Source organism: Colobus angolensis, unplaced genomic scaffold (genome assembly GCF_000951035.1).
Source record: "Colobus angolensis palliatus isolate OR3802 unplaced genomic scaffold, Cang.pa_1.0 Scaffold57, whole genome shotgun sequence".
NCBI classification, from domain to species: Eukaryota; Metazoa; Chordata; class Mammalia; order Primates; family Cercopithecidae; genus Colobus; species Colobus angolensis.
In genome coordinates, this window is record NW_012119265.1 from 10,460,086 (window position 1) to 10,487,654 (window position 27,569).

Genomic DNA, 27,569 nt, shown 5'->3' on the forward strand with positions numbered 1-27,569 from the left:
TATTCCGCTTTAAAGAGATATATGCCTTAAATTAAAATCATAATTAGTTGATGGGTGTGAAGCAAGGAAAAGAGATTTTTGTGTTGTTTGGGTAGAATAAATTAGTAGAGGTGACTGTTTCTGCATTGAAGTGGGTGTCTATGAGTTTATATGCTTAACTAGCTATTTGAGTAATCAGTTTTAAACCAGTTATTGGAGTAATAGGTTTACAATTTCATTACTTTCCTTAGCCTGACAGATTAAAGTAAAAGAAAGAGCATGTCTGTGTTTATACACTTCCATTAAAAATATATGTTTTCCTCTAAAGCCTACTTGAGGAGCAAATACCTTATTCATAAAAGCTCTCATAATAATGGCAAGCTTGTGTTATTTCAGACTCTTTGATTGAAGTTTAATGAAAAGATGACAGGTATTATTTGAAGTGTGTGAAATTAGAAATTTGAAAAACATTTTGAATCTTATTTTCTTATAGTTTTTCTACTCTGGATCTCCTAAACAGTTCTTGATACTTTTGAACAAATAATTTCAGTTTTTTTTGTTTTTGTTTTTAGAGATAGGATCTTTCTGTGTCATCCAGGCTAGAGTGCAGTGGTATGATCATAGCTCACTGTCATCTCAACTTACTGGGCTCAAGCAATCCTTCAGCCTCAGTTTCCTAAGTAGCTTGGACTTCAGTTGCAAGCTACCACACCAAGTTAATTTTTCTATTTTTTCTAGAGATGAGGGTCTCACTATGTTGCCTAGGCTGGTCTCAAATTCCTGGCCTCAAGGAGTTCTCTCACCTTGGCCATTCAAAGTCTGAAGATAATAGGTGTGAGCTACTGCTCCTGGCTTAATGTCAGCTTTATTGAATGAAATTGCTATGTGATTAAAAACTGCTTATCTTTTTTGTTTTTCCCCAGTTAGCATTCACTACAGAGAGGTAATTTATAGTTGCCATTCCACAAAAGTGCAGAACATTTGATGGGAACAGGGTGATGAAGAGAACTTACATTTAGGACATTAACCCTTTGAATATTCCTTTTCAAAATTATCTTGAAGCAAAATCCAAATCATGGCATTACAAGACATTACAGAAAGTATGGTGAAGCTTTCAATGTTTTACCTTGACTGTTTAACAGAAAGGTTTTTTAAAGGTTTGCATTTGATCTTCCCAAATCCCTCCATCCCCCTTCTGTCCCTAAACAATTAATGCCTATTAAAGCTACACTCAGTGCTTCTTTAGTCTGTGTTGGAAAGATGTCAGAGTCCTGTTAAATTTTTATTTTTCCTACTGTTTGTTTTTGTGGTTAAAGACCTAACTGGTATTAATTTTAATAACATTTTAGGCCAAGAATTCCATTTAGAATTTCTCCAAAGAAGCTGAAATGAATCAAGTGTGTATTTTCTGTGGGACTGTGCTTAGAAATGGAAGCCAATGTGAAATGTCATTTTTATATCACTTGGAAGATTTTTCATTCCATTAGCTGCTCTATTGCAGGACTCATATTTATATTAAAATTCTTTTTGGAATGAAATTTTAGTGTTTTGCTATCAGAAAGTAGAATCTTATTCACTATGGGTGATGGTAGTAAGTCTTAGTTGAATATGAACTGAGCTTTGCTAACAGAAGACTACAAGGTATTTGCTATTCCTCAGTAAGCAAGATTCCACGTCTTTTAGTAAGAAATTGGAAGGATTCAAGGAGAAAGAGGAGGAAAAAGCAACAGGCAGGCATTGTTGGCTTAAAATAGAAATATAACTAGCATTTTGGTTTAACTGAATAGATACAATCTGTATAACTATATATAATGCTATAAAATAGGTCACACATGTATGTAGAATTAGTTAAGAACATTTGGCTCCACTATCATGCCTAGAAAACAGTGCTTCCCAGTTCTTATGTGAAATTCCCTGCCAGTAGAAAGGGAAATGTAAAAGGAGTGTTTTCAAATATTCTTGGATTGGGGTCACTTTGGCTCGGTAGACCTGAGAGACATCATGTACCACTCACGTAACCTACTTATGTTTGCAACCACAAAGATCCCATTAAGGCTGCTGTTTTTGATGGAGTCCCAAGAGGATCTGATTATTAATGTTTGCCAGACACAGAAGCATTGACAATGTCATATTATTAGCATTACTATTCTAGCAGCCCAGTCATCAAGGACCCCAGGAGACCTCATTTTGCTAACCACTAATGAAGAAGACAAAATGTGTAGCAATAGTCACTTCAGTAATGAACAATTTTACTACCTGTTTAGTTTGAAGCTTGTGTAAACAAATGAGAAAATATAAGGAAAATATCAAATAGTTGTTAGCATTGATTTAGATAGGGACTTTCAATTTATGAATGCTGATGTGTTCATTCATAGGAGGGGGCCAGTATAAATAAGGATGTCAGGCTGTGTCCTAGGATCTAGAAGAAACATTTGCAATGAATTAGTAATTTGTGATGGAATGGTTTTCTGCCTATCAATAAAACTTCCGTCAGATGGAAGATTTATATTTTCTCATCCCAGAGTGGGGACCAGATTAAAACCTGTTGTGTAATTGTTGGTTGTAGGGTATCTTTCAGAAACAGACCAATTTCAGCAATCTGTGCTCTTTATAGAAGTGACACTGGGAAATAGAGATCCTTTTAAGACTCTGAGAAAGGTATGAAGATGATCTCCAGGAAAAAACCTCATTCATTAGACATTTTGCAACTAGTTTAAAATTTGTAAAAACCATCCCTAGATTTTATAGGAGGTTAACCTCCTGATTAAGCAGATCTAATTTATGGAGGCCAGTCTCAATTGAGTTCAAATTGATTTGATATAAATATTTCTTGAGTGACTTCTATGTGCTTGATATGGCTGCTAGATGCTAGAATTTGTGATTTGTCTATATCATAGTTATGTTTGAAACAAATTATATGTGTATTGGCTACCAACAGTAGTAACAAGTCCAGTGGAGGTGGCTAAGGGGAGCTCCCCAGGATCCTGCTTTAGAATGTTGTCTTCAGAGAACGTTGACAACTTACCAAGTGTAATTCTATCATTTGCAGGTGAAGAAATGGAAGCCCATGATATTAAACATATTTTTTTGAGTTCATAAAGAGTATAAAGGTGGAACTGGCTCATGGTGCCTGATACCTATTTTAGTGTCATTCCACTGTCTCTCCTAATCTCTTAATGAAAAAAAAAAGTAATTATAAGGTAAACAGACACCTGATTATTATTGTTATTTATTATTAAGTTGTTTAACCAGCTATAGATTTTTTAAAATAGAAAATACCGAAGTAAGCTTTAGCTTTGCTCCTATCAAAAGACTAATAAATACCTAATTTATGACATCTGAATTAATACAGTTTATAGACATTCTCATTCTGATGGAGAATACTGGATATTTTTTCTTGAAATGTAAAGGATTGAATATTATTATTAGAACAGGTACTTTCATAGATTTGAATTTGGGAAAATATATTGAGGCCCTAATTGAAAACCTAGTTTTTAAAATATCAAATCATTTAAAATGATAAACATAAAATACTGTAGAAACATGCAAAATGTGTTAAAAATGTTAACTGAAAGAAGCAATATGTAATATTTGTGTATGTTTATATATGTGGAGCTATGTATTCAAATATTCAAAGATATTGATGGCCTATTCTGTGGTAGTCAGTTACTCTGCTTGATGCCGACAACATGGCAAAGACAACAATTAACCTACTCCCTGGTCTCATAGAACTTCTTGTTTAGTGAGAAAGACAGATATTAAAAAGAAATAATTTTATAAGTCATCAATAAGCTACAATTATAGTAAGTGTTAATAAGAAATAAGAGGTGTTATGAGAGAATATTTCAGTGACATCATTCAGTATGGATTATGCTGGGGGGAAAACATTCTGAAAAGTGAAGTGTAACGTGGGACCTGAAAGGAGATGGATGGGCACTGTCAGGGTCGGGGATCCTGGAGGGAGAAGAGCTTTCTCAGCCTGTGAGAGGAGCCTGGTGAAGTCAGCAACTAAAAGGAAGAGGTGAGATGCCCCAGCATAGAGAGCAAATAGTGCTTAAAGACAAGATGGAGCCAACCAGACATGGCCTTCTGAGTCCTGTGAATTTTGAACTTTGTCATAAGTGTAATGGGAAGCCATTTTAAACACTGAATGATGTGATCAAATATGCATCTTAGAAAAATCACAAAGGTCATTTTGTGGAAATGGGGTAGGAGTGAATGCAACGGGGTCATTTAAGAGGCTGTTGAAGTGGTTCAGTTGGGAAATAATGGTGACTTGGACTCAAGTATTACCTGTTTAGGTGGCAGAAGGCCATAGAGTTCAGAGTTATTTAGATGAAAGAATGGGTAGGCCTTGGTAATAAATTCTGAAGGAGAGAGTTGTCAAAGGTAATTATTAGTTTTCTATATAACCTGATGATAACTGTGCAAATTACAAGGAAAATGATAGAAGAAATGTGCAAAAATAATTGGAGTTGTGTGAAGGTGGAGGGATTGTGAATGATTATTTTTCCTTTTTTTTTTTACCAAATTTTTATAAGGCTAATATTACTTTTATAATTAGTAAAAAAAAAAAAAAAAAACCTTTAACAAACACTGAATGATTGCTGATATTTAGAATATTTTTTAATCTATCTCAAGAGGGTTACAGTGACCTTAGTTCCATCATTTTTGACCTACTTTTGAGCCTAGTGCCTTTTCAAGTGATACAAATGATGTTTCCATCTGTGCTTTGGGGACAAAAATGAGTAATCTGGTATATCTTATAGTCTGGAAGTAATTCTTATTGTGTCTGCATTTTGCCTTCTTCAATTTTATTACATTACCTCCTAATTATGTTGCTTCATACTGTGGATGTTATTTGAGATTTCAGAATCTCCTCTACTGGGGGCCAGTAGATGTGCGCCGATGGCCCTGGAGCACAGATGCTCTTTTGGAAAAGGTCTGTAGTGATTGCTTTAGACTGGATGATGATAAGATTCTTCCTCATTTTGGTTGGGGTTTTAAAAAGACAAGTGTAGTTAAATAGAATTCATTCTTTTTTCATAAAAATTTTATTATATGTGTATCTGAAAATGGATTTCTGTGCAAGAGGGATGATAGTCTCTTTAAAAATACTGTGTCATTAAAGCCGTGTTAAATAGTCCCTCTGGAGATGCTGAAGACCTTATGTGTTTATATAACCACTGAGTATTTGCAGAGCATGTTTAAATCTCTGCCTTGGATATAATAAATACTCAAAAATACTCAATAGGCTTATGAAATCTAAGGAATACTTACAATGTGCTGTTGCTATAATGTGATAAACCTTGAGCAATGTAAAACTTGTATTGAGCCAGCCCTAGTTTGTTTGAGATCATCATGCTCCAAAGCTATTTGTTGGATAGAGTTTAAAAATACATTTAAATTTAACCCTTACTTGACTTAAGCATAAGTTTATAATCTTTTTAAACTTCATTATGCTTATTTTTAAAAGTAACTGCGACATTTTTCATTTTTTAAAGAGTTCCATCAGTGAAACAGGCAACTGTGGTGTACTAGAAACAGAATAAACTTTAGAGCTAGACAAACCTGAATTTGAACCCCACGCTTGCCACTTAGGAAAATCACTTTACCTTTTTTATTTCTAATTTCTTTACTATCTAATTGCAATTTTTTTAAAGATTTGGAGTAATAGTTAAAGCAAGAATTTGGAATTCAACAAAGGAGGATGGAAATACCAGTTCCACCTGTGTTATAGATACCAGTTCCACCTGTGTTATAGATAGAACCCTAGGGCAAGTCACTAACCCTTTCTGAGCCTCAGTTTTTTCAACTGTAAAATGGGAAGGCCAATGTTTTCCACAAAGAGTTTTTATTCATGTAAGTTGTCAAAAAGCATTGTGTACTATATAGTGTTTGGAAAATGCTCGATATATTGATAGTACCATTTTTTCCCCATGGTATTAGCTCATTAGGGAAAGATGATAATATCGAGTTTAATATATATTTACCTTTTGAAATATCATGCATTTGGGATTAATATTGAATACCTGATGTTGAGTGCCTGTTAATACTAGGCTCTGTTATAGGTGCCTAAACATTGTCTATGTAATCCCAGCACTTTGGGAGGCCAAGGCAGGCGGATCACCTGAGGTCAGGAGTTTGAGACCAGCCTGGCCAACATGGCGAAACCCCGTCTCTACTAAAAATACAAAAATTAGCCGGGCATGGTGGTGGGTGCCTATAATCCCAGCTACTTGGGAGGCTGAGGGGGCAGAATTGCTTGCACCTGGAAGGTGGTGGTTGCAGTGAGCCGAGATCATGCCACTGCACTGCGACAGAGCGAGACTCCACCTCAAAAACAAACAAACAACAACAACGACACCAAACAACCAACCAACAAACAAAAAATATTGTCTCATTTGATTTCCATGGTAAGTTGCAAGACAGGGAGTAGTGATTTTCCTGAGATCCTATTAGGATCTCATCCTCCTAGATGAGAACATTTAGATGCACTCACTAGTATGATTTGCCTTGTGCTATGGAGCAAGCGAGAAGCAGACCCAAGACAGTCTTATTTTGTGTGATTCTAAAGCTATTAATATGTCTTTCCTTTATATTGTCTCATTTTTCTGTGTCTAATGATGAAAGTCTATTTTGATTATAGGGCAGCTTCACTTTTCATTTTATATTAACTGCCTGCCTGATGTCCAGTGTAAAAAGGCCTATTGGATTGCTCATGCTCCGGCAGTGACAATATGGCTGTACTATATCCATATTGTTACCATAAAGAGTCCTCAGTAATCCCTTTTTGTATTTGTTGAGATGCCAACATTTAGAACACATTTTGGACAAATGCTGTAGAAGATACTTCATTTCAATGACACATATTCCAACCCACTTAAGAAATTTGCTCTTAATGGAAAACACCTGTAGACTCCTCTGAATCATATTAAGGATGAATTGCAGCCTATTTTATAGTTCTTATTTTGACTCCATGCATTATTCATCTTCCTAAGCTTTCTTATTTATACCAGGTCTATGCAAAATGTCTTTCTCCAAAAGGCATGACAATTGTCATAAAAATAATTAGCTTTATGACTACTCTACTAAGTCAATAATAAATAACCAATGTTTTATAGGTGACACAAGAAAGTTAACTGACAGCTATGAGAAGACACTTGAAATAAACCCATGGTTCTTGACTTTTACTTGTGACTGACCTATGAGTGTTGGTGAAGAATGAGAAGAGTGTATTTTTCCAAGTGATTTCTCCTTCAAAAAATGATGAACATCAGCACACTTCAGTAGATGAACTTGTATAAAATTTTGATTTGATGTTGGGTTACCTGGGGACCGTATTATTGGAAACATGTTCTTGTCTCTCAGAATGTGTCTGACTCTCTACAGGAGTTAGTTGATAATCCTTTGAAAAATCACACAGGCATACAGGCTTCCACTTTAGCTTTCACCAAAATAACACAGATTTTTAAGGCACAGCTTCTAGAATCTGGTATTTCTTCTTAGGTCATAGCTGTCCCCCCACCCTGCAAGCAACACCATCAGATAGAAAATGGGATTGGAAAGATTTAACAGCCTTTCAAGGACTATAAGCATTGTTATTCTGGGATGGAATACCTCTTTGCTGTTCACAGTTAGCTTTGGTGAGAACAATCATAATGTTTGATAAAACATATGGCTCAAGAATTTGATAGTTTTTCTTTCTACAGAAACACAACTCTTTAATACTTACTGCTTTGTCATTTCCTATGTACAAAATGATCTTAATTAAAATAGAATTCTAATTAAACCAAGATTTTCAAAAAGTAGCCTTTAAGAATATATTTATTTATGGCTTTTAAAAATCTTTATCAATTGCTACTAATTGTTTCTTAGATTGCCAGTTTATTCTGAGTACTTCAATACTTTGTAAATCTTCCCAGGTCATGTTTGTGATAGAAGCTTGTATGTTAAACACACACACACACACACACATCCACACACGCAATCTTTTTTGTTGTCTCATTTTATACTTCCATAATAATGAGATATCGTGAACCATTTCAATTGTAATAATGAGTCTTCTCAGATATGACAAGACCTTAAATGTATTTTTCCTTCTGATCCAGGGAACTGGATGTTTTTTCTATTTTGTGTGTGTGTGTGTGTGTGTTTTCTAAAACACCAGAAGCCACTTTATCTTCTCGTTAGCTGTAAGAAAGCCACCAAAGAAGTAGCATACAGTATATATCTGGCATTATTATCCTTGGTATGCCCTACCAATGAAGTTGAAATATACTTAAGCCACAAAGATATCTCCATGGTTAGCCTGCCAGTGCTGGGCCTCTTTGGCTTTAGACTAATTTAGTATAAAACAAAAGGTCTCTGGTGTTGCTAACTAGGTAGTTTTTCAGATTCTAGCTGCAGATTTCCTTCCTTTTTAAGTACTTTAGAATATAACAACTGGACACTCTTTTATATAGAGACTGAGATTTTGCTTCTTTCCAATTATTCTGGTATCATCTAACAATGGTTATTGACAAAAAAAGTACAGAACTATTCCATGAAAAGGCATCTTGCTTCTGGTTGTATCCGGCCTCAATATTACAATATTCTGTGGTACACAATGGCAAATTCTTGGGTTTCAGAGCAGAATGGAAGTGTTAGAAGTCATCTAGTGCATTAATGCCACTTTAGAGATGGATAAATAGAAAGGAATCAGGTTTACTTAGCTTTAAATATTTTCACTAGTAACTTTGTTCGTTCATTCATTCATTCATTCATTCACTCACTCACTTATTCATGGAACATGCAGAGCCCCTGCCCTGTGTAGATTCTGGAGCTACAATGTATAAGCATAGCCCTAGCACTTGTGGATTCCCAGTCCACTGGAAGAGGAAGACTGACAAATATTCATCCTATCGAGGGAAACATTATATAATAAAGACACATTCAAAGCACTCTGAGTCCACACTTTTGATTGTAGATGAAAAGTTGACAGAGGAAGCAATAAATGTTTCCTCATAAAAAATGAATATCAGGCAGTTTAGGGAGAGAAGTCATCCTGGGCAAAACAAAAGTCAGGAAAGAGCACAGTCACTTTGGAAAATGCTTAGTGTGTCAATAAGACTGGCGCATAGGACTTTATAGAGAGGAGTGGTAAGGAAAGGCTGAGTTCTCATGGTATGGCAGCATTATTGGGGACAGCTCAGATACAGCTAGGTATTCAGTGAGGATAAAAGGTGGTGCTCCGTGAGTTGCTGTTGTCCTGAAATTAGTTCCAAGCTGGTTGATAAATAGCCACTGATCTGAAGCCCCTTCAGTGTCCTTTTGCACTTCTAGACCTCCTCAGACCCAGTGTTTCAGCAATTAAAGTGTTTATTTACACTTTGCAGGAAGCCTTTAGGATCTCCCCAGCACTAAGCCCAGTTGGATGGTGCTGATCATTATTTGTTACTATTACTATTATTTGATTATTATTATTTGACTTAATTATTATTATTATTATTTGAGCATTTCTCCTCTTGTATGCCATAGTAAAGAATTTGAACTTTATCCTATAGGGTATGGCTTGGAAATTCAAATGCATCCACGGGTCGGGCAGGCCACATAGAAATGAGTGAAGCAAGTGGATTGTAAACAACAGGGAGAGGTGAAGATTATATTGAGTTGGAAACATTCAAATTAATTTTTAAAAAAACCACTGTATCAACAAACATAAATGAGTAGTGATTTTGACAGCACCAGTGCTCAAACTTTGCAGTGTAAGTAATAGGGAACCATTATGACTTGTTTTCTTTAAAACTGGGAGAATGATCAAAAATCATTTTTTACAAAAATTGCCATTTTGATGAGCTGTTAATTTGTTTAAAAATTGAATTTTTTCATTTTTGTTTTGATGAACAGAGATTATAGAAACCAAGGGGATATGAGGCCAAAAATATGGGCTGTACTAATTTGAAGATTTGGACAAGAAGATGCTGGCTCAAATTCAGGGATTTTGGGTTGCATATGAAAACAAAGTTTTCTACCAAACACCACATGTTCTCACTCAAAAGTGGGAGTTGAACAAGGAGAACACATGGACACAGGAAGGGGAACATCACACACCAGGGCCTGTTGGGGTATGGGGGGCGAGGGGAGGGAGAACAATAGGACAAATATCTAATGCATGCGGGGCTTAAAACCTAGATGACAGGGTGATAGATGCAGCAAATCACCACGGCACATGTATATGTACATAACAAACCTGCATGTCTGCACATGTATCCCAGAACTTAAATAAAAAAATAAAAAATTTCAGAAAAACAACAACAATAAAACACAAAGTTTTTTTGTGTGTGTAATAGAATGATGGAAGAATGATTAAGGAAAACATGTCATTTCTGGCTTAAAATGTTTCAGGTACCAAAAAGACGGCTGTGGAAGCTAAAGTCACTGAAATCTCAGAGAGAACCTTGTAAATCTGTAATGTGCTGAAGCTTAGTAACTTATACAAAATACTTGCAGAGAAAACAAAAAACAAAAAACAAAAAACTTTGGGTGGTGAAATGGGATGGAACAAATGGCCAAAGGATCTTTACTGTTGTTACTCTGCAGGGAACTTATGTGATAACATTCTTTAACATCTTTTTAACATTTCTGGATAGGATTTATCCATTAACTTAACAAATTTACTGAGTACCTAATATATGCTAGGTGTTGTTTTATGCATGATTTTTAATAGAATTTGCTATTGAGAATTCACTATGCGCTCAGCACACTTCTAGGCACTGGGGATAAAATAGAGAACAAAACAGACAGTTCCTGCCATCCAAGGAGCCTCCATTCTAGAGGAGGAGACAGGCGTAACCTTATATAAAATCAGGTTATGGTGAGCAAACAGAATGAATTGAGTCTGGGTAAGAATAGAGTATGAAGCGAACTAGGTATGTAGTGTCTGAGGGAGCTAGAGTATGGGAAATGTGATCACTGTACAAAACATGATGAAAGAGAATCTTTGGAGACCAAAAGCTAACAGAATTTGGAAAGGAAGAAGGGAGTGTTGAAGAGAGAAATTCACAATCACCTATGTTGTGAGTCTAGAGTGATGAACGCTTGTGGCAAAGTGATAGCGCTAGGTTTGGATGAGCTGAATTTGAGATTTTAGTGAGACATCCAAGTCTATCAGTGTTTCTCAAACTTCCGTGGGTGTCAGACTTACCTGGAGTACTTGCCAAAAATCTGAAGGTTCAGACTAGGTCCTTTTCCTTCAACCAGCCTGGGCCTTTGTGTTCTTTATTAGCTCACTAGGTGTTTCTGACATACCAGAGTTTGAGAATCACTGGCTTTGACTGTCACAGGTATAAGTCTGGAAAGAAAAATTGAGCAAAGGCTGGAGAAGTATATTTTGGAGTTTCAAAAAGGTGTTAATTGAAATGTAGGGATGGCCTACTCTTACAGCTGGTGAATATAACAGGGAAGGGAAGACACAGGACAAGATTTGGTTGTATACATGTAGGTGGTGGGAAGACAAGGAGGAGCCTGAAAGAGCGACACATGAATTATTCAGCCTAAGGGGGGAATGTGGAGAGCTCAGTTTCCTTTTAACTGAGATGTGGGCTCTATGGAGACAAAGCCCTCAGGATTACCTTATCCCTGGCATTGTGCCAGCATTTAATAGCTAATCAATATTTGTTTATTGAAGAAGTCAATGCATCCATGAATGGCTAATAAAAAATTTTTAGAATGTAAGTAGTCATATCACATGCAGTGGCTGAGGTCAAGAGACTAAGGGATAGCTAGTAGATTTAGTTAAAAGGAAGTTATTGCTATATAAGATATTGGGTAATTAAGTTTAAGCAGTGAGTTAGGCCCTCTAGTCATTTGTAACATTCATCTTGAGCTGGTGATGAGCACTGTAATAGCAATAAGATATACACACACATAATATACACACATAAGCGTATGTATACATTGTATACACGTATACATGTAAAAGTATAAATATTTAGCTCCAGAGTCTTCATAGTGTCCTGCGGTTTTGTTGATATCCAGGAGCTGCTTCCTTCAGGTTGTAAATCTTGTGGGATGAAGTGTGTCTTAGTAGTCTCAAAGGTTGTGGAGAGCTATCTATCTCTGGGAGGTTGGAACATAGACAAAAGCAATGAGATTCCAGGGACATGTCTCCAGTAAGCTAGATAATCCATTTGCCACCCTCGGTTTTTCAGCGATTGCTCCCCAAGTATAGATATGATTTCTAGAGATTGCATAAAAATATAAAATCCTATTTTAAGATTTGTTTAAAGCTTTTTAATTCCAGTCACATACTTCCTTTGAAAGTACAAACTTTAGTGTCATAAAGCAGAGGTGCTTATTAGTCAGCTCTCTGGGATCTGCAGGTTTGTAGGTGAAACATCCAACCTTTTTTGTGTTTTGAAATGTCATACCAAACTGGATCTTAGTGAAGATTCATTTATCCTTTTCACACTATTAAGAATGGTCTATGGGGACAGACTCCTCTCAGTCCACATGATCAGAACCCATTACTGCTCATGGAAGTTTTCCACATGGCTGTGGAGGTGAATAGGCATTGAAATAATCTACATCTAGGCTTTCACAGTCATTTTTATTTAACTATTTTAAGATTTCCATGATGATCCCTTTTCGTGTCCAAATGCTGTTTGACATTGTCTGTAGGTATCTGGTGATGGGCCTGAGGTTGTAACTTTAACAGGTGTAAGTATTTCTTTCCTCTGTTTCAGCTGGAAGTTTTGAGAGTGAAATATTCACAGCCATTAAGAGACCTCCAAACTAATTTCTCAACATGCTTATTCTATAGTTCACATTCAATCCAGAGCACTGAAGGAACTGAACAAGTGGACACTGTAGACATCAGATAGCTGGCCATGGTGTTGGCCATGGCGTCTCAGGATGCTCAGAACTTCTTCCAGCCTTTCTCTTCCTGGATATCTCGGGTTTATGAAGCTCTCCAGCAAGCAGGAGATATGTTATCTGCTTCGCTGGTTAACATAAGCAAACAAGACTCTAAATTGAGTGACAAACTAGATCAGGACTTAAATAATATTCAGATTCAGGAAACATACTTTGAAGATGAAGAACAAGACAATGATTGGAGTCAAGAGGATGCAAATTCCTTGTTTCTTGAAGTGGATCATTTCTCATGTTGTAATAGTGATTTGCAGGACTCTGCCCAAAATTCAAGCCTCAGGCTTAGCCAACATGCAAAGGACTCATGTTCCACAATGTCCCAGTGGCCCAATCGGGCCAATGATGACCACAAGTCAGCACATGTGCTTTCTTCTATTGCGGAGGAAGAGCATCACCTTGAAAAGCAAAGAAGTGGCCTTCAACATGGCTTTGACAGCCAGCTCCCTGGTACTTTAGAAACTGTTAATGGAAAAAAGCAAGGTAAGCTAGCCAGTCATCATTTTATCTGCGTTCATCCAAAGAGTATTTCTACTTATTTTATTTTGACTTGTTTTTAGTTATCATGTGGATTTTATTTTTCTCTCTCTTTTACCTTCCCACATACTGGCTTCTGATTGAGAGATATAATCCTTAGGAATATTTTCAATATATAAAACTTTGGAAGATCCAAGTTTGGGAGTTCCATATTTCAAAACAATAGTTCTGAGCAAGTGAAATGGTGAAAACGAGTCTGTGGATTCTGTTTGAGAAGCTCCTTGTGCACATGTCATGCTTTTAAAAATATCTTGTAAAATGTTCTTTTTTTCTTCTAGGTTAGGAATTTCTAGATGTTACTATATTATTCAGTGTGAAATCCTGTGCAAAAAGCCATACTTATTGCAGAATTTTTAGTTGATAACACTCCAAGAACACTTCTCACAGTGTTTCACTGAGACGTGATGTGAGATGACAGTGGATAGGAAATCTTTGAAATAAGAATAGCTTGATTTTCTTTTAGCTCTGAATGGTAAGGACACATTTAATAAAAACTGCCGATAAAGATTTATGCTGTGAGAACTGAGCACATATTGGGCCTTCAATAAATATATATTGAATATGATAAAAATGTAATTGACTCTCTAAAAGTAGCTGTGGTATGTTCCAGCATGAATTTCTCATGCCTCTAATACTCTAACCTTGAAGTAGGGACATTCCACCTGGTTAAGGGACAGAGGTAAATGATATGCACAGAAGGGATTTGGGTATGTGTGCATGGTGTGTAGTTGTAATGCACATATAAGTCACACAGATTGGTGAGTCATTTATGTGATCTAAAGACAAAATTGTTAATGTCCCTCTTGTGGGAGAGAGCAGACTTTTCTGGAATACCTCATAGTCCCTTCATTCATTTTCCATGATTCCTGTTAGCTTTGTCTTTTTAGGGAAAAGTTTTATTCAGATATATGAAGTGTTGGCATATAAGGAAACACAATTTCATATTCTTCTCATGCTTTCTTGATACTTTTATTCAAATTAAGGTAACATTGAAATGCTAGAATAAATTAGTGAAAATGAGGTAGGTTGATATTCTTTCTGAACCTGATAAGCTGTAGATAATTGCAATTTTGAGTCTTTTGAAACTGTCTGTAGAGATATTCTAGAAATATCTGGGCCAGCAGTAGAATTTCTTAGATTTGAGTTGAAATTTTGGTTCCTATTTTAGAACATTCTTGAAAAGGTTGAACTATATTTGAAATTGATGTGAATTTGGCATACCGCAAATTTTGCTAATTTTTGTAATTGTAAAATCTAATGGCAGTAAAACAATTGTGTTCATTTGACCCTTCCAGAGATGCTTATTCACTAGATTGGAGCCTCCAGGAAGTCAGGAACCATGCCATAGATTCATTTGTGTTTTCTTAACAATGAGCACAGTGTTGGGTGAGAGATTAAATAATAATTAACAATGGAATAGCAGCAAGGAAAGCTAACAACATTAAGAGGTAGATGCTATTATTATTCTCACTTTACAGTTGAGAAAATTGATGGCGAGAGAGTTTGAGAATCTATCCAATATCCACATTTATTATAGGAAGAAGCAGAGCTCAGGCAGTCTCGTTCTAACATTTACACATACACATATTCTCTCTTTTTTTCCTTTTTAAATGTATAATTTACTATAATAAAATTCATCCTTAGTATATAGTTCTATGCTTTTTGACAAATAGACACCGTCTTGTAACCACCACAACCAAAGTATAAAGTGGTTTTGTTATGTCAGAAAATTCTCCTACATTTGTTTTTAGTCAGTCCTTTCCCTACTCCAGCCCCAGACACGTGTGGATACATTTTTAGCCTCTCCTGTTTTATCTTTTTCAGAATGTCATGTAAATGGAATTACACAGTTTGTCATCTTTTGAGTCCAGCTACTTTCACCTGTCATAACGTGTTTGAGATTCATCCATGGTGTTTTGTGTTTCAGTAGTTTTCCCTTTTTAATTGCTGAACCATATTCCGTTGAATGAATGCACTAGTTTGTTGATTGATCAGTTGAGGAACATTTTGGTTGTCTCTAGTTTTATTTATTTCCAATATCAATGTCTATTATTTCTTTTTCTTGACTGATTACCCTGGATAGGGCTTCTATTATCATGTTAAATAAGACTGGTGAGAGTGAATATTCTTGCCTCAATCTTAAACAGTGTTAAATCCTTCAGTCTTTCACTGTTATACTCAGCAGTTAGGTGCAGGCTTCTGCAGATGCTCTTTATTATGGTGAAGAAGTTCCCTTGTATTCTAGCTTCCTGAGAGTTTTTATCAAAAAAGGATGTTAAATTCTGTCAAATGCTGTTTCACATCTATGGAGATGATCATATGATTTTTGTTGTTTAGTATGTTCAAATAAATTACACTGTGTTTTGAAAGCTGAGCCAGTTTTGCATAGCTTGGATAAAATCCACTCGGTCATGTTATGGTATTCTTTTAATGTATTACTGGATTTGATTTTTTACTCTTTGCTAAAGATTTTTTTCCATTTATTTTTATTAGGGATATTGTTTTGTAGTTTTCCTGCAATATCTTTGGTTCTGGATAATGTTGACTTTATGAAATGAGTTATGAAGTGTTTTTCCTTTTCTATAGACTGGAAAAACTTGTGTACAATTATTATTTTTTAATGTTTGCTAGAATTTTTCAATGAAGACTTCTGAGCCTGGCATTTTCTTTGTAGGAAGGTTTTGAAACACAAACTCAGTTTATTTAATAGGCATAAGAGGAACCTAGTTATTTGTTTTTTTCTTAAGTGATTTGTTGGCACTTTGAGTTTTTCAAATTTTTTCATTTCATCTATGTTGTTGAAGTTATGGACATAGTAGTTAATTACTACTTTTTAAATGTTGTTAGGATTCATAGTAATTTCTCCCTTTATTTCCTGATATTGGTAATTTTTTTCTTTTTTTGTTGCTGATCTGTCTGGCTAGCGGATTATTTGTCTAGCCACCTACCTATCTTGTTTTTTCCAAACATCTCAATTTTGGTTTAATTAATTTATCTCTATTGTTTTTCTGTTCTTAATTTCATTAATTTCTGTTATTATTTTCTTGCTTTGGGAATAATTTGTTCTTTCTTATTTTCTATTATGGATATATAATTTTTCCTCTCAGCAATGCTTTAGCTGTATCTAATAAGTATTAATGTATTTTGTTTTTATTTTAATTCCATTAAAAATATTTTCTAATTTCCTTTGTTACTCCTCTTTACTGCATTGGTTATGTAAAAGTGTGTTGGTTAAGTTCCAAATATCGGGAATATTCTATATATTTTTCTGTCGTTGATTTCTAGTTTTATTCCATTATGACTTGAGCACATACTTTCTATTATTTTAGTTTTTAAAATTTAATTAAGGTTTGTTTTATTACCCTGTCCTGAATTGTCAAATATTTCATGTGCACTTGAAAAGATTGTATGTTCTGTTACTGGAGAGAGTATTCTATAAATTACAAGTTTTTTGAGGCTAGTTTTCAGATTTTCTAATACTTATTTTGTCTCTCGATTTTTTTCTTTTTTAGCCTACTGATTTTGTTCTGTTGATCAGTAAGGGAGGAGTATTGAAGTCTGTAACTCTGATTGTGGATTTGGCTATTTCTCTTTTTTATTTCTATCAGTTTTTGCTTTGTGTAGTTTGAAGCTCTGTTAAGTATGTACACATATTAGAAATATGTATCTTCTTGGTGAATTGACCTCTTTGTCATTATGTAATGTACCATTTTTACCTCTAGTAATGTTTCTTGTCCTAAACTCTACTTTGATATTAATACAGCTCCTCCAACTTTCTTTTGATTAGTGTTGACATGATATATTCTTTTCCATTCTTTAACTTTAAACCTATTTTATATGGTGGGTTTCTAATACATAGCATATAATTGGGTCTTACTTTATAATCCAATATGACAAGCTTCCACTTTTAATTGGTGTGTTTTAACTATTTGTATTTAATACAATTATTGATATTGCTGAATTAAAATCTGTCTTCTTGTTAGATTCATTTCTGTGTGTTCCATCTGTTCTTTGTTTCTTTTATCCTAATTTTTCTGCTTTCTTTGTATTGAGTATTTTTATGATTTCATTATATATCCACTCTGGGCTTGTGTTAAAAAAGGCTTAATGTCCATCCTAGGATCCCTAATGCAAGGATCTTTAATTAACTTCAGTCTATCTTGAAATAATACTGTGCTGTTTCATGCCTGGTTTGATGATGTTGCAACAGTATACTCTCAATTCTTCCTGCTTATCCTTTGTTTTACTGATGTCATATATTTTACTCTTATACATGGAATAAACTTATAATATATTGATACTGCTTTGCCCTAGACTATTGGTTATCTCTTAGAATGGTTAAAATAAGACCAAAAAAGGCTGAGGTGGGAGGATTGCTTGAGCCCAGGAGTTTAAGGCTGCAGTGAACTGTGATTGTGCCACTGCACTCCAGTCCAGGTGACAGAGTGAGACCTCATCTCTAAAAATCATTTTAAAAAACCCCTCCTCAAAACCAAACCAAATTTAAAAAGATAAAAACATTATATTTACCTCATTTAGGCCACATGAACATATGCCGCTAATGAATTATCCCAACTTTGCTTCGAAAAATGCTTGACATCTATATTTAAAAATATTTTAGGTATTTTTATTTATTACCTTCATTTATTCAATTTGAAGCGTTCTTCATTTTAACATTTCTTATACTGTATATATGCTGCTAATCAATTATGTCAGCTTTTGTTTGAAAAATTTTCTCAATTATTTGAAAAATATTTTAGCTAGGTATAGAATGTTGGTTGACAGTTTCTTTCAGCACTTTAAGATTGCCATTTCACTATCTTATGGCTTGCTATAATACTTTCCTTTATTTTTCTGCATGTAATATGTGTTTCTTTCACTTGCAGCTTTCAAGATTTTGTCTTTATCTTTGGTTGTCAGTAGAGTGTGTCCAGGAGTGTTTGTGCATGGACATGCATGTGTATATTTTGGTATTTGTTTTTCTTGTGTTTTCTAAGCTTATTAGGTCTGTGGGTTTAATGATTTTCATCACTTTTGAAAAAGTTTGGGTGATCATGTCTTCAAATATTTATTCTGCCCCATTTTCTCTTGTTCCTCCTCCTGGTATTCCGGTTATACAAATATTAGATTGTTTGGTATTATCCCACAGCACTCAGATGTTTTTCTTTGTTTCATCACTTTTTTTTTCTTCTTCATAGTTCAGTTTGGATAGTACCTACTAACATAGCATCTTCAAGTTTACTAATATTTTCTTTGACAACATCAAGGTTACAAAAGCCTTTTTTATTTCTGTTACCATGTTTTTCATTTCTAGCATTTTGATTTGATTGCATTTTAAAATAGTTTCAGTCCCTCTGCTCATCACTTCATGCACATTCCCCCCTTTCCATTATGGCTTTTAACATATTAATCATAGTTATTTTAAAATTCCTTGTCTGATAGTTCCAATATCTGAGTCATATTTAAGTTTGGCTTTCTTGGTTGTTTTGTCTCTTGACAGGGTGTTTTTGTTTCTTTTTTGTTTGTCTTGTAATTTATGACTGAAAATAGAACATTATATGTAGGGAAAGTATGTGATATTTTTTGCTGGAAGTGAGCAAGTCTTGTCTAATGCAGGGTGTTTAGTGTGAGGGGGTTGAATCAGTTTAGTCAACATTTGAGTTGGGTTTTTGTTTTGTTGTTATTGTTCATCTCAATGTGATATAAGCTTCAAAATTCTCTATTACTACATTGTGTTTAGGGTAGGGGCCTGTTTGTTACACAGTTTTGTCAGTATTGGCTCCATCTTTAACATTGTCTTCTCTTTTTGCCTATGCATCAGAGAGTGTCTTTCTTTTTCAGGCTTTTGTCCCTTTCCCAGGAGAAGCCTGTTATTATGCATTACTTATGGTTTGTTAGTGTGATGCGGTTGAGTTGGAGGTTGTGTTTCCTGCTGTTCTAGAGTGCTCCCCGTCTTAGGCAATTGCTGTGTTCCTATGTCTTGGGGTTAGGACATTCTCAGTAGTCCTGCCTCTCTCCCCAGAGACAAGGGAATCTCCAGTGGTCTGACCCCAGGAGTTTTTCCTGCCCTTTCCCCAGGGATAGAAGTGTTTATTCTGTTCTGTTCACTCACCTTAATGTGTCTTTACCTGTGGTCTAAAAACAACAGGATTTGCTATTGTATGAGTCCATTTTCATGCTCCTATCAAGAACTGCCTGAGACTGGGTAATTTAAAAAGAAAAGAGGTTTAATGAACTCATAGTTCCGCAGGGCTGGAGAGGCCTCAGGAAACTTAAAGTCGTAATGGAAGGGGAAGCAAAGGTATCCTTCACATGGCGTCAGCAAGAAGAATGAGAGCTGAGTAAAGGGGGAAGTCCCTTGTAAAACCATCAGATCTCGTGAGAACTTACTATTATGAGAATAGCATGGGGGAAACCACCCCCATGATTCAATTACCTCCTTCTGGGTCCCTCCCACCACACGTGGGGATTATGGGAACTACAATTCAAGATGAGATTTGGGTGGGGACACAGCCAAACTCTATCAGCTACCCTTCCCCAAGTGGCCTAAGGCTTTTGTTTCATAGTGGAAATTCAAGAGCGGAATCTTGGTGGGGCTTCTTACTTTGCCTGTAGTAGCCATTGTTCCCCTTCCTCATGACTGTATCATGACAGCAGCTTTCTCTTCTCCTGCTCTCCACCCAGTCTTTCTTGTGAGTGCCTGGTGAGCTCTGTGATGAGCTTCTAAGTGGGCTTGAATTTCCATTTGGTTTGTGACTCCCATGGGTTCTGTACTGCTGTGCTAGTCCACTGGGCCTTTAGAAATAACTGGAAAATATTCGTTTAATTCTTAACAGCTTGTATGAATCTAGTATCTGCCCCTTGCCAGCAAGTGCTTGTGTTCTTTCTCTCCTTAAAATAAGTTGCCTCTTTTTAATTTTTGGAGTAGTTGATTGCTTTATGACTTCAGCTTTCTGATGAGTTTAAGAAAATATGTGATTTGACCATTTATATAAATTTTGCTATTGTTTCAAGAGTGGGACCATTACTTCCAACTGTCTACATCTTAAGTGGAAGCTGGAACATAGAGTTTATATACTTAACACTACACTGTGAAATTGAATTGGACATTCTTATTAAACTGGGTAGCATGTTTGGGCTGAGGGATAATTGTATAAGTAACATATTGGTCTTCCATTAAAGAGTTCTGTGATGTGTGTGATATATGTAACCAATCCTATAAAAAAAGTTCGTGAGAAGTTATAGTTATGTATGTGATAACTTTTGGTATGATTTTGCCAGAGGTGATCAGATAAGGTTCTTGTGAGCACGAGTCAGAATTTAATAGGTGAATGGAAGGAGAAAGGCATTCCAACTGGAGGAAATGTCATGAATGCTGACATGTGAACAAACCTGACATTTTCAGGGATGGATCATGAGGCTAGAGCTAAGGCTGTGATTAGGAAGGTCTTTGTTTTTTGTGTTAAGAATTTAGCCTTCATCCTGTGTATTAGTCCATTTTCACGCTGCTGTAAAGACATACCTGAGACTAGGTAATTTATAAAGAAAAAAAGCTTTAATTGACTTACAGTTCTGCATGGCTGGGGAGGTCTGAAGAAACTTACAATTATGGCAGAAGGTGAAGGGGAAGCAAGGCACATCTTATACAGCAACAGGAGAGAGAGAGAGAGAGAGTGCACAAAAGGGAAGTGTCACTTTTAAACCATCAAATCTTGTGAGTACTCCCTCACTATCATGAGAACAGCATGGGGGAAACTGCCCACATGATCCCATTACCTCCCACCAGGTCCTTCCCTCCACACATGGGGATTACAATTCAAGATGAGATTTGGGTGGGGACACAGAGCCAAACCATATCATCCTGTAAACGACTGGGAATCTTAGAAATATCTTAATCAAGGGTGGCACCCACAGAACTCTGATATAGAAGGATAACTTTAGTATCAGTTTGGAGGCTAAATTGGAGGGGAGAATATGTGTTGGAGAACTATTCTAGTAGCTTGTAAGAAGGAACCTGTGTAAGAGAATATGAACATATAAACAGAAATAATTATTATTTTGTCATTGTTCTGCCAAAAAGACATCTCACAAAGAGAGTCTATGACATGGTTCTGGCATGCAATGGGGTACCACCTCATTACTGTGGAGGTAGAAGACCAGCATCCCCTCTTGGCCTCTTTGACCCTTGAAGAGGTGCTCTTCATTAATGCTGAGTTAAGATGGGAGTTCCATCTTCTCATGTGGTTTCCACTGACCCCGAGGTGCAGGTGGCCTCATTACCACTGGGTTCTGGTGAAAGTCTTGGGTCTCTGCTAGACCTCCCTTGACATTACCTAAACGGGCAGGAAGAGGTGTGCCTCATGACTTCCAGGCGGGGGTGGAAGACAGGGCTTCCCAAATGGTCTCCAGTGAACACTGTGTGGGTGCGGGATACTCACCTCTGGCATCAGGGATGGAAGTTCCAGTTCCTAGCTTGGCCTTGTCTGGCATGCCTTGTGAGAGTATTGGGTTGCCTCATTACAGATTGGTGAGGATGGAAGTCTAGGTTCCCCATGTGGCCTTGTTGTCGTGGGTAAAGTTGAGGACACAATGTTTTTCTGTGCTGTTTGGCTTGAGTAGAGCAGGTCCTGTCTAAACATTTTCTGTCTTACTAGGCTGCACCTTTCCCAGTCCTTTGGGCAGAGAGAGCAAGCCTTTATTGAGACTTTTGTTTTGGTCAGTGTACATGGGCATTTTTGTGTTGCCAGCTTCTTCAGCTTCAGGTTTGGGATATATGAGGTAAAAGAGCCCAGGGAACTCATGACTATGTTGTTCCTCGAGTCCCAAGTTTCCTATCCATTCTACCTTCTTCTCTGCACTTCTCAGTCTTCTGATCTCTGTTTAATAGACAATGTCTAGGGTTTAGGGTGGTACTTAGAGGGAAGAGGAGGGAAAAGTATGCTGACTTTATCTTCCTGGATGTTTTCACATTAGTCCTTAAACAGCATTCTGACTTTGAATTCCACCCACTTCTTTCCATTTCACAGGGAAAATAAGAGCAGTAGAAAATGATAAAGAGTGGTGTGGATGTGTAAGTAGATATGAGGAGGAACATTTCTCTATAAAGAGAGGTGTTATACTATGGCCCCTTTTAACCAATCAAATATGTATTGAACATCTATCATGTACAAAGCATTGTGGGGAGCAGACAAGTATACATAAGTATAAGCCACAGGCCTTTCCTTCAGACTGTGCAGAAGCCTATATCACTTGTTTATTCTGTTCCGGAGGATGCAAAAATGTTTTCAATGCCCCGGCTCTGTGGTGGCGCTGGGAATTGGGAAAGCAGCATGGGCTTAGAGTGAGACAGCCTCGGCCCAGTTCACTCACAGCTTTATAGATGGAGGAGCTCGCCTAAGTTGCCTCTAGAGAGCTTCCATTTCTCTCTCTCGCTGATGTGATATAGCCCACTAATTTACTTCAAATGCCTTTTAGCCATTGAACAAAAGCTCTCATTTCTCTTTCCTCAAAATATTTAAGTACCCTGAGGACCCTCTAAAACTAGGATACGTGATTGGACTCTTAGCTGTATGGGTGTTACAGCACCTGTTTTTTGTTTTTGTTTTTGTTTTTTATTTTACTGATGGGTTAACAGTCTCGAAGACTCCTCATGCACTCAGTTGTTCCTTTATACCATGGGGTGATGTAAGCCATAGCACATGGGCTGCTTTGCAGTCTGTTGAAGAGAGGTATTAGGAAATACGCTAGGGAAAAGCAGCATTTTAATCAGTGATTTATGTGCATGTCTTAAAAAGCCTTGTCAAGCTCGCTTTTCCCATTTAACCTTGAATTCTTTTCATAATGTTGTATCTTGATTTTATGTTTCTTAATGTGCCATATTTTTCTCCACAATAGATTTTAAGCTAAATTGGCCCAAAACAAGAGGGATGCTGAATGCTTTTTGTAACCATGGAAACATTTCTGGGCACTTACTGAGGACCTGGTTGCCAATAGTAATGTAACAGAGAAAATAGATACACTTCATTTAGCAGTTGCCGATGATTAAGAGGCAGAGAGACTACTTATAGTGTCATCCCAAGATAGGCTTTTTGGTTTAAAGACTCAAATCCAAAACACCACCTTCTCAGTAGAGAAGCAGCTATGACACCTTTGATATGTGATGGGAAGGAGTTCTAATTGCATTTAAAAATCATCTTTGTTTTCAGTTTTTCACCTCATGCTTTTTTTGAAGCTGTTTTTTAACCACATGTATTTGTTTCCAAGAAATATGCTCACTATTTCCTGAAATAGCCTGCTAATGGAATTAATGTGTTCCAAGCACATTGGCATATAGAACTTTAGAAACAATCTCTGAATGTACTTAAAATATAGAACAACAGGCTTTGAAATCATGGTGATATTTTACTTTTCAACCAGATTACTCTGCTAGGCTAATGTAACATGGAAGGGAAAATCCTTCAGTGTTCTTAGTTGCTGATTGATTCCAACCCTTTGCGGATTAAAGGTATTTTCTTCTGTCAGTATTATTGGGATTGCTTGTGGCAATTGAGACTAAGTGGTATCAGATAATATAATATAGCTGATTCACAAATCATACAGGCCTTATCTTTTCTACAGGATATGCTATTGCGTGTGAAATGTTGCATTCCACCTTTCCTTCCTTTGCAGTACTGGAACTTTGCTTTTCCATTGCATAAATGCTTTCTTGAAAGTAAGACTATGCCTAGTTAAATTTATCTTCATTTGTTAGTCCTTCATTTGATAGTATTTGCCATCATGTTCCTTGGTTATCCAGAACTGTCCAGGGAAAAAGTTTTAATATTCTGTGACTGCTCCAGAATCTGTTTTCTAAAAGCTTTATAAAGTTAATTTTCTTGATGTATTGATTTACATGTTTTAGCAAAGGTAGATAGATATTAATGAACATGTTAGCAACTGACATACAGTTTTCAAAGTCTTGACGTTTAAGGTGAGAAGATGATTATTCCCATTGTTACTTATTTTGCAGTTTTGTGTCATTTTTGGAGGAAATTTCAGGCATATAAGAAAATCCTATGTGGATAGAAGTTAGAATATGTAAGATACAAATGATCAGATGATTCAATCCTTACTTTGACTTATGGATGTTGTTATGATAGAATACTGGAACATTTTGAAGGACAGATTCAAAATAAGAAAATTAAGTCCTTTTTTTTCTATTCTTAACATAATTAGGAATGGATTAGAGGAATTAGAGGCAAGTTATCCTCCAGATAAGCTTAAATCCCATTTTAACAATTCTCAAGGAATAAAAAAATTTTCTTTATTAGTGGAATCACTTGATATATATTTTTTAAAAGCTCAGAAGTTTTCCTTGTCCTGTAAAAATAGGAGCAGGGATATCTTAAAAAAGATATTACTTTTTTAAGTAAAAAAAACAATTACTCAGCCTAAAGGGGAAGAAACCAGAGCTACACAGGAAGTACAAACTTAATAAGATCTTTTCTCATTTATCTTATTTCTTCTTCCTGAGGAAGATTCTTACCTGTGTGTTTGTGTGTTGTTTATTTATTTATTTATAAAAATATCATGGAGATATTATCCTCTTCTTCCCTCCTCTATTCTTTTTTCTTTGATAAATCTCCTTTCTTTCTTCGCTGGCACCCTCTTCCCATACCTGCCCCTGAGGAGAGCGAGTCTTGTTTCTGAAAAGGAGCCTTATAGTGGGAAGAGTTTCTGAAATGTGATTTTAAGCTCCTCTTTTCTTTGAACTCATGTTAATTATCCTAAGGACTGGCCTAGGTCATTGCTAATGGAGTTCTTAGTGCCCTTTATATTTCCTAGTTTTTAAGTTTATGAAACATTTTTAAAACAGAAAAACATAGAGTAATATAACAAAGAGTCACAGATCACCACTTTGCCAAATCTTAACATTTTGTCGTATTTCAGATTTATTTTAAAGAAGCCAACCAGGACAAAGGGAATTGAAATACCCTGAGAAGCCCTTTTTCTTTTCTTTCTTTTCTGTACTCACTGGGGTAAAACAAATCTAAATTTGGAAATTATGATTCCCATTGTGTTTCTGTTTTTTTTTTTTTTTTTTTTTTTTGCTGCAAGCATATGTATCTGTGAACTACATATAACGTAATTTTGCATGTTTTAAAACTTTATACAAGTGATGTAATGCTAAACATATTATTTTGCAATTTTTTCCCTTCCCTCTGAATGTTATGTTTTTGAGTTATGCAGATACACGTAGATTTGTTTTAGTTTTACTGCTACATGGTAGTCAACTGTATTAATATACCATTTTTCCATCCCTCAGTTGATGAACATTTAGTTTATTTCTACACTTTCACTATTAAAAATAATTCTGCAATACAAATATCTCTTTGAGCACATATACTGGAGTTTATTTAGATGGTATGTGTGAAGAGACAGTCCTATTCCACACCTCTTTCTTAAACTAGGTAGTTTCTTTCCTGGTCAAGGTCCCTTGAATGAATTTCCTTCCCTTCCCCTGCTTTATCTTTAGGTGGTTCAAATTGGTTTCTTTTCCCCGTCACCAAGAGAGTCATAGTCAATAGTGAACTTAAGGCATTGAAAGAATCTAAGTATTAGAAGTTGTCTGTGTGTTTAATAGCAAGTTTAAATAATGAATAAATGAGAACATGGGCAGTGATTCCAAATCTTAGGAGGGTTACAGGCTCCTTTGAAACTTTTATGAAAGTTACAAACTCACTTGTCCAGAAAGATACATCATGACATATCAAAAAAATTTATAATGACATTTTATGGGTTCATGGAACTCCTGAATTTCATGTGTGTTACTCCAGATTAAAGTCAACCAAGTTTACAAGAGGAAACTAGTAATAATACAGTCAGGAGTTAATCATTGTACCATTCATTTTCAATTTGGCTTTTCTAAGAAGATAAAATTGGAGAAATGCGTTGGAATCTGTGCTGGTTCTCAAACTACTGTCAGCTCAAATCCGTTCTTCTAGATTCTGCTTTGGATGTTGGGTTTAGAATTCTGCAAATTACAGTTCTCCTGTGGTGGCGGATCATCGGATTCTCCTAGGTTCTCCTATGCCCAAAAGAGCAGTAAAAAGACACTGAAAGATGGGAGGAGATGAGAAGGGACTTACTGATTTCTGTTTTACTCACTGTTCCTATTAGGGGTACTCCAGCACAGCCCTTCACTCTGCTATCAGCAGTTTGGGTTCTCATCTGTAACTTCTTTCAGTGTTCCAGAACCAGCCTCATTCCAGCCCACTCGGAGGAACAGCACGCGTCAGACAGTTTTTCCTCCTCAGATGCCTGAGCCCAATTCTGTGGCGGCTGATTTCTGATAATTTGACTGCTTCCCTTTGGTTCCTTAGCCCTAGGGGTGGTAGCTGCTTCATGCAGTTGTAATCTCTGGCCTATTTCCCTATTCTTCTTCCTATTCATTTGACATCCAATACCTGTGAAACCAATTTCCTGTATTAAATAAATTGCCTCTGTTGATAATTTCTGCTTCCCTGAAATTTGACCAGTAGTATAATGAAAGTATTATCAAAGCATTTGTATAGATCTTAAAATAGTCTATGTTAATTGCACAAGACCTAGATTCTGCAGGTAAACTGCGACTTTCTGGAAATTATAGGTAACTGATGAAGCAGACATCTATGTCTTACCCATATCTGATATTCACCAGCCAAACAAATAAATATAACATGTCAGGTGAGGAAAAGTGCCATGTAGAAAAATAAAGCAGGATAAAGGGATACAAATTAATTGGATGAATGCTACCTTAATAGGGTGGTCCTATATTTTATAGGATGATCTCTCTGAGAAGGCAGCATGTAAACAGAGACCTGAATGAAGTGAAGGTGAGAGCTGTGCAAATATTTGAGGGAAGGACATTCTGGGTATAGGGAAAAATAAGTGGACATGCCCTGGGGTGGGGTGAGGAGTGTTTTGGTGTTTGATTGATTCACTTTGCCCGTGCTTACTAGCATCTGGTCCTTGGTAATGCCATCCAGTTGTTACTCTGGAATTTCTGCTATCCTAGAAATTTCCTAATATTTAATACATTTTTACTAAAGAATGTCAGGTATAGGATCATCACAAGAGACATTGTTGTTCATGGAAAGACTTTGAGAACTTTTATATTATTTCAA

General features: G+C 36.1%; 1 protein-coding gene across 2 annotated transcripts in view; it reads left to right on the forward strand.

The window, feature by feature from the left end:
• The first annotated feature begins 3,826 nt into the window (after nucleotides 1-3,826).
• The window catches only part of SYT16 (synaptotagmin XVI), a 109,197-nt gene continuing 85,454 nt past the window's right edge, over nucleotides 3,827-27,569 (forward strand). Inside the window, exons 1-2 of one of the 2 annotated variants that reach the window (XM_011961957.1) lie at nucleotides 3,827-4,187; nucleotides 12,705-13,371. In XM_011961957.1, the coding sequence (XP_011817347.1) occupies nucleotides 12,849-13,371 (523 nt within the window). In that variant the 5' untranslated portion in view covers nucleotides 3,827-4,187; nucleotides 12,705-12,848. Of the gene's footprint in view, nucleotides 4,188-12,651; nucleotides 13,372-27,569 lie in introns of those variants that run through there. The other variant, XM_011961956.1, reaches the window with a different exon arrangement.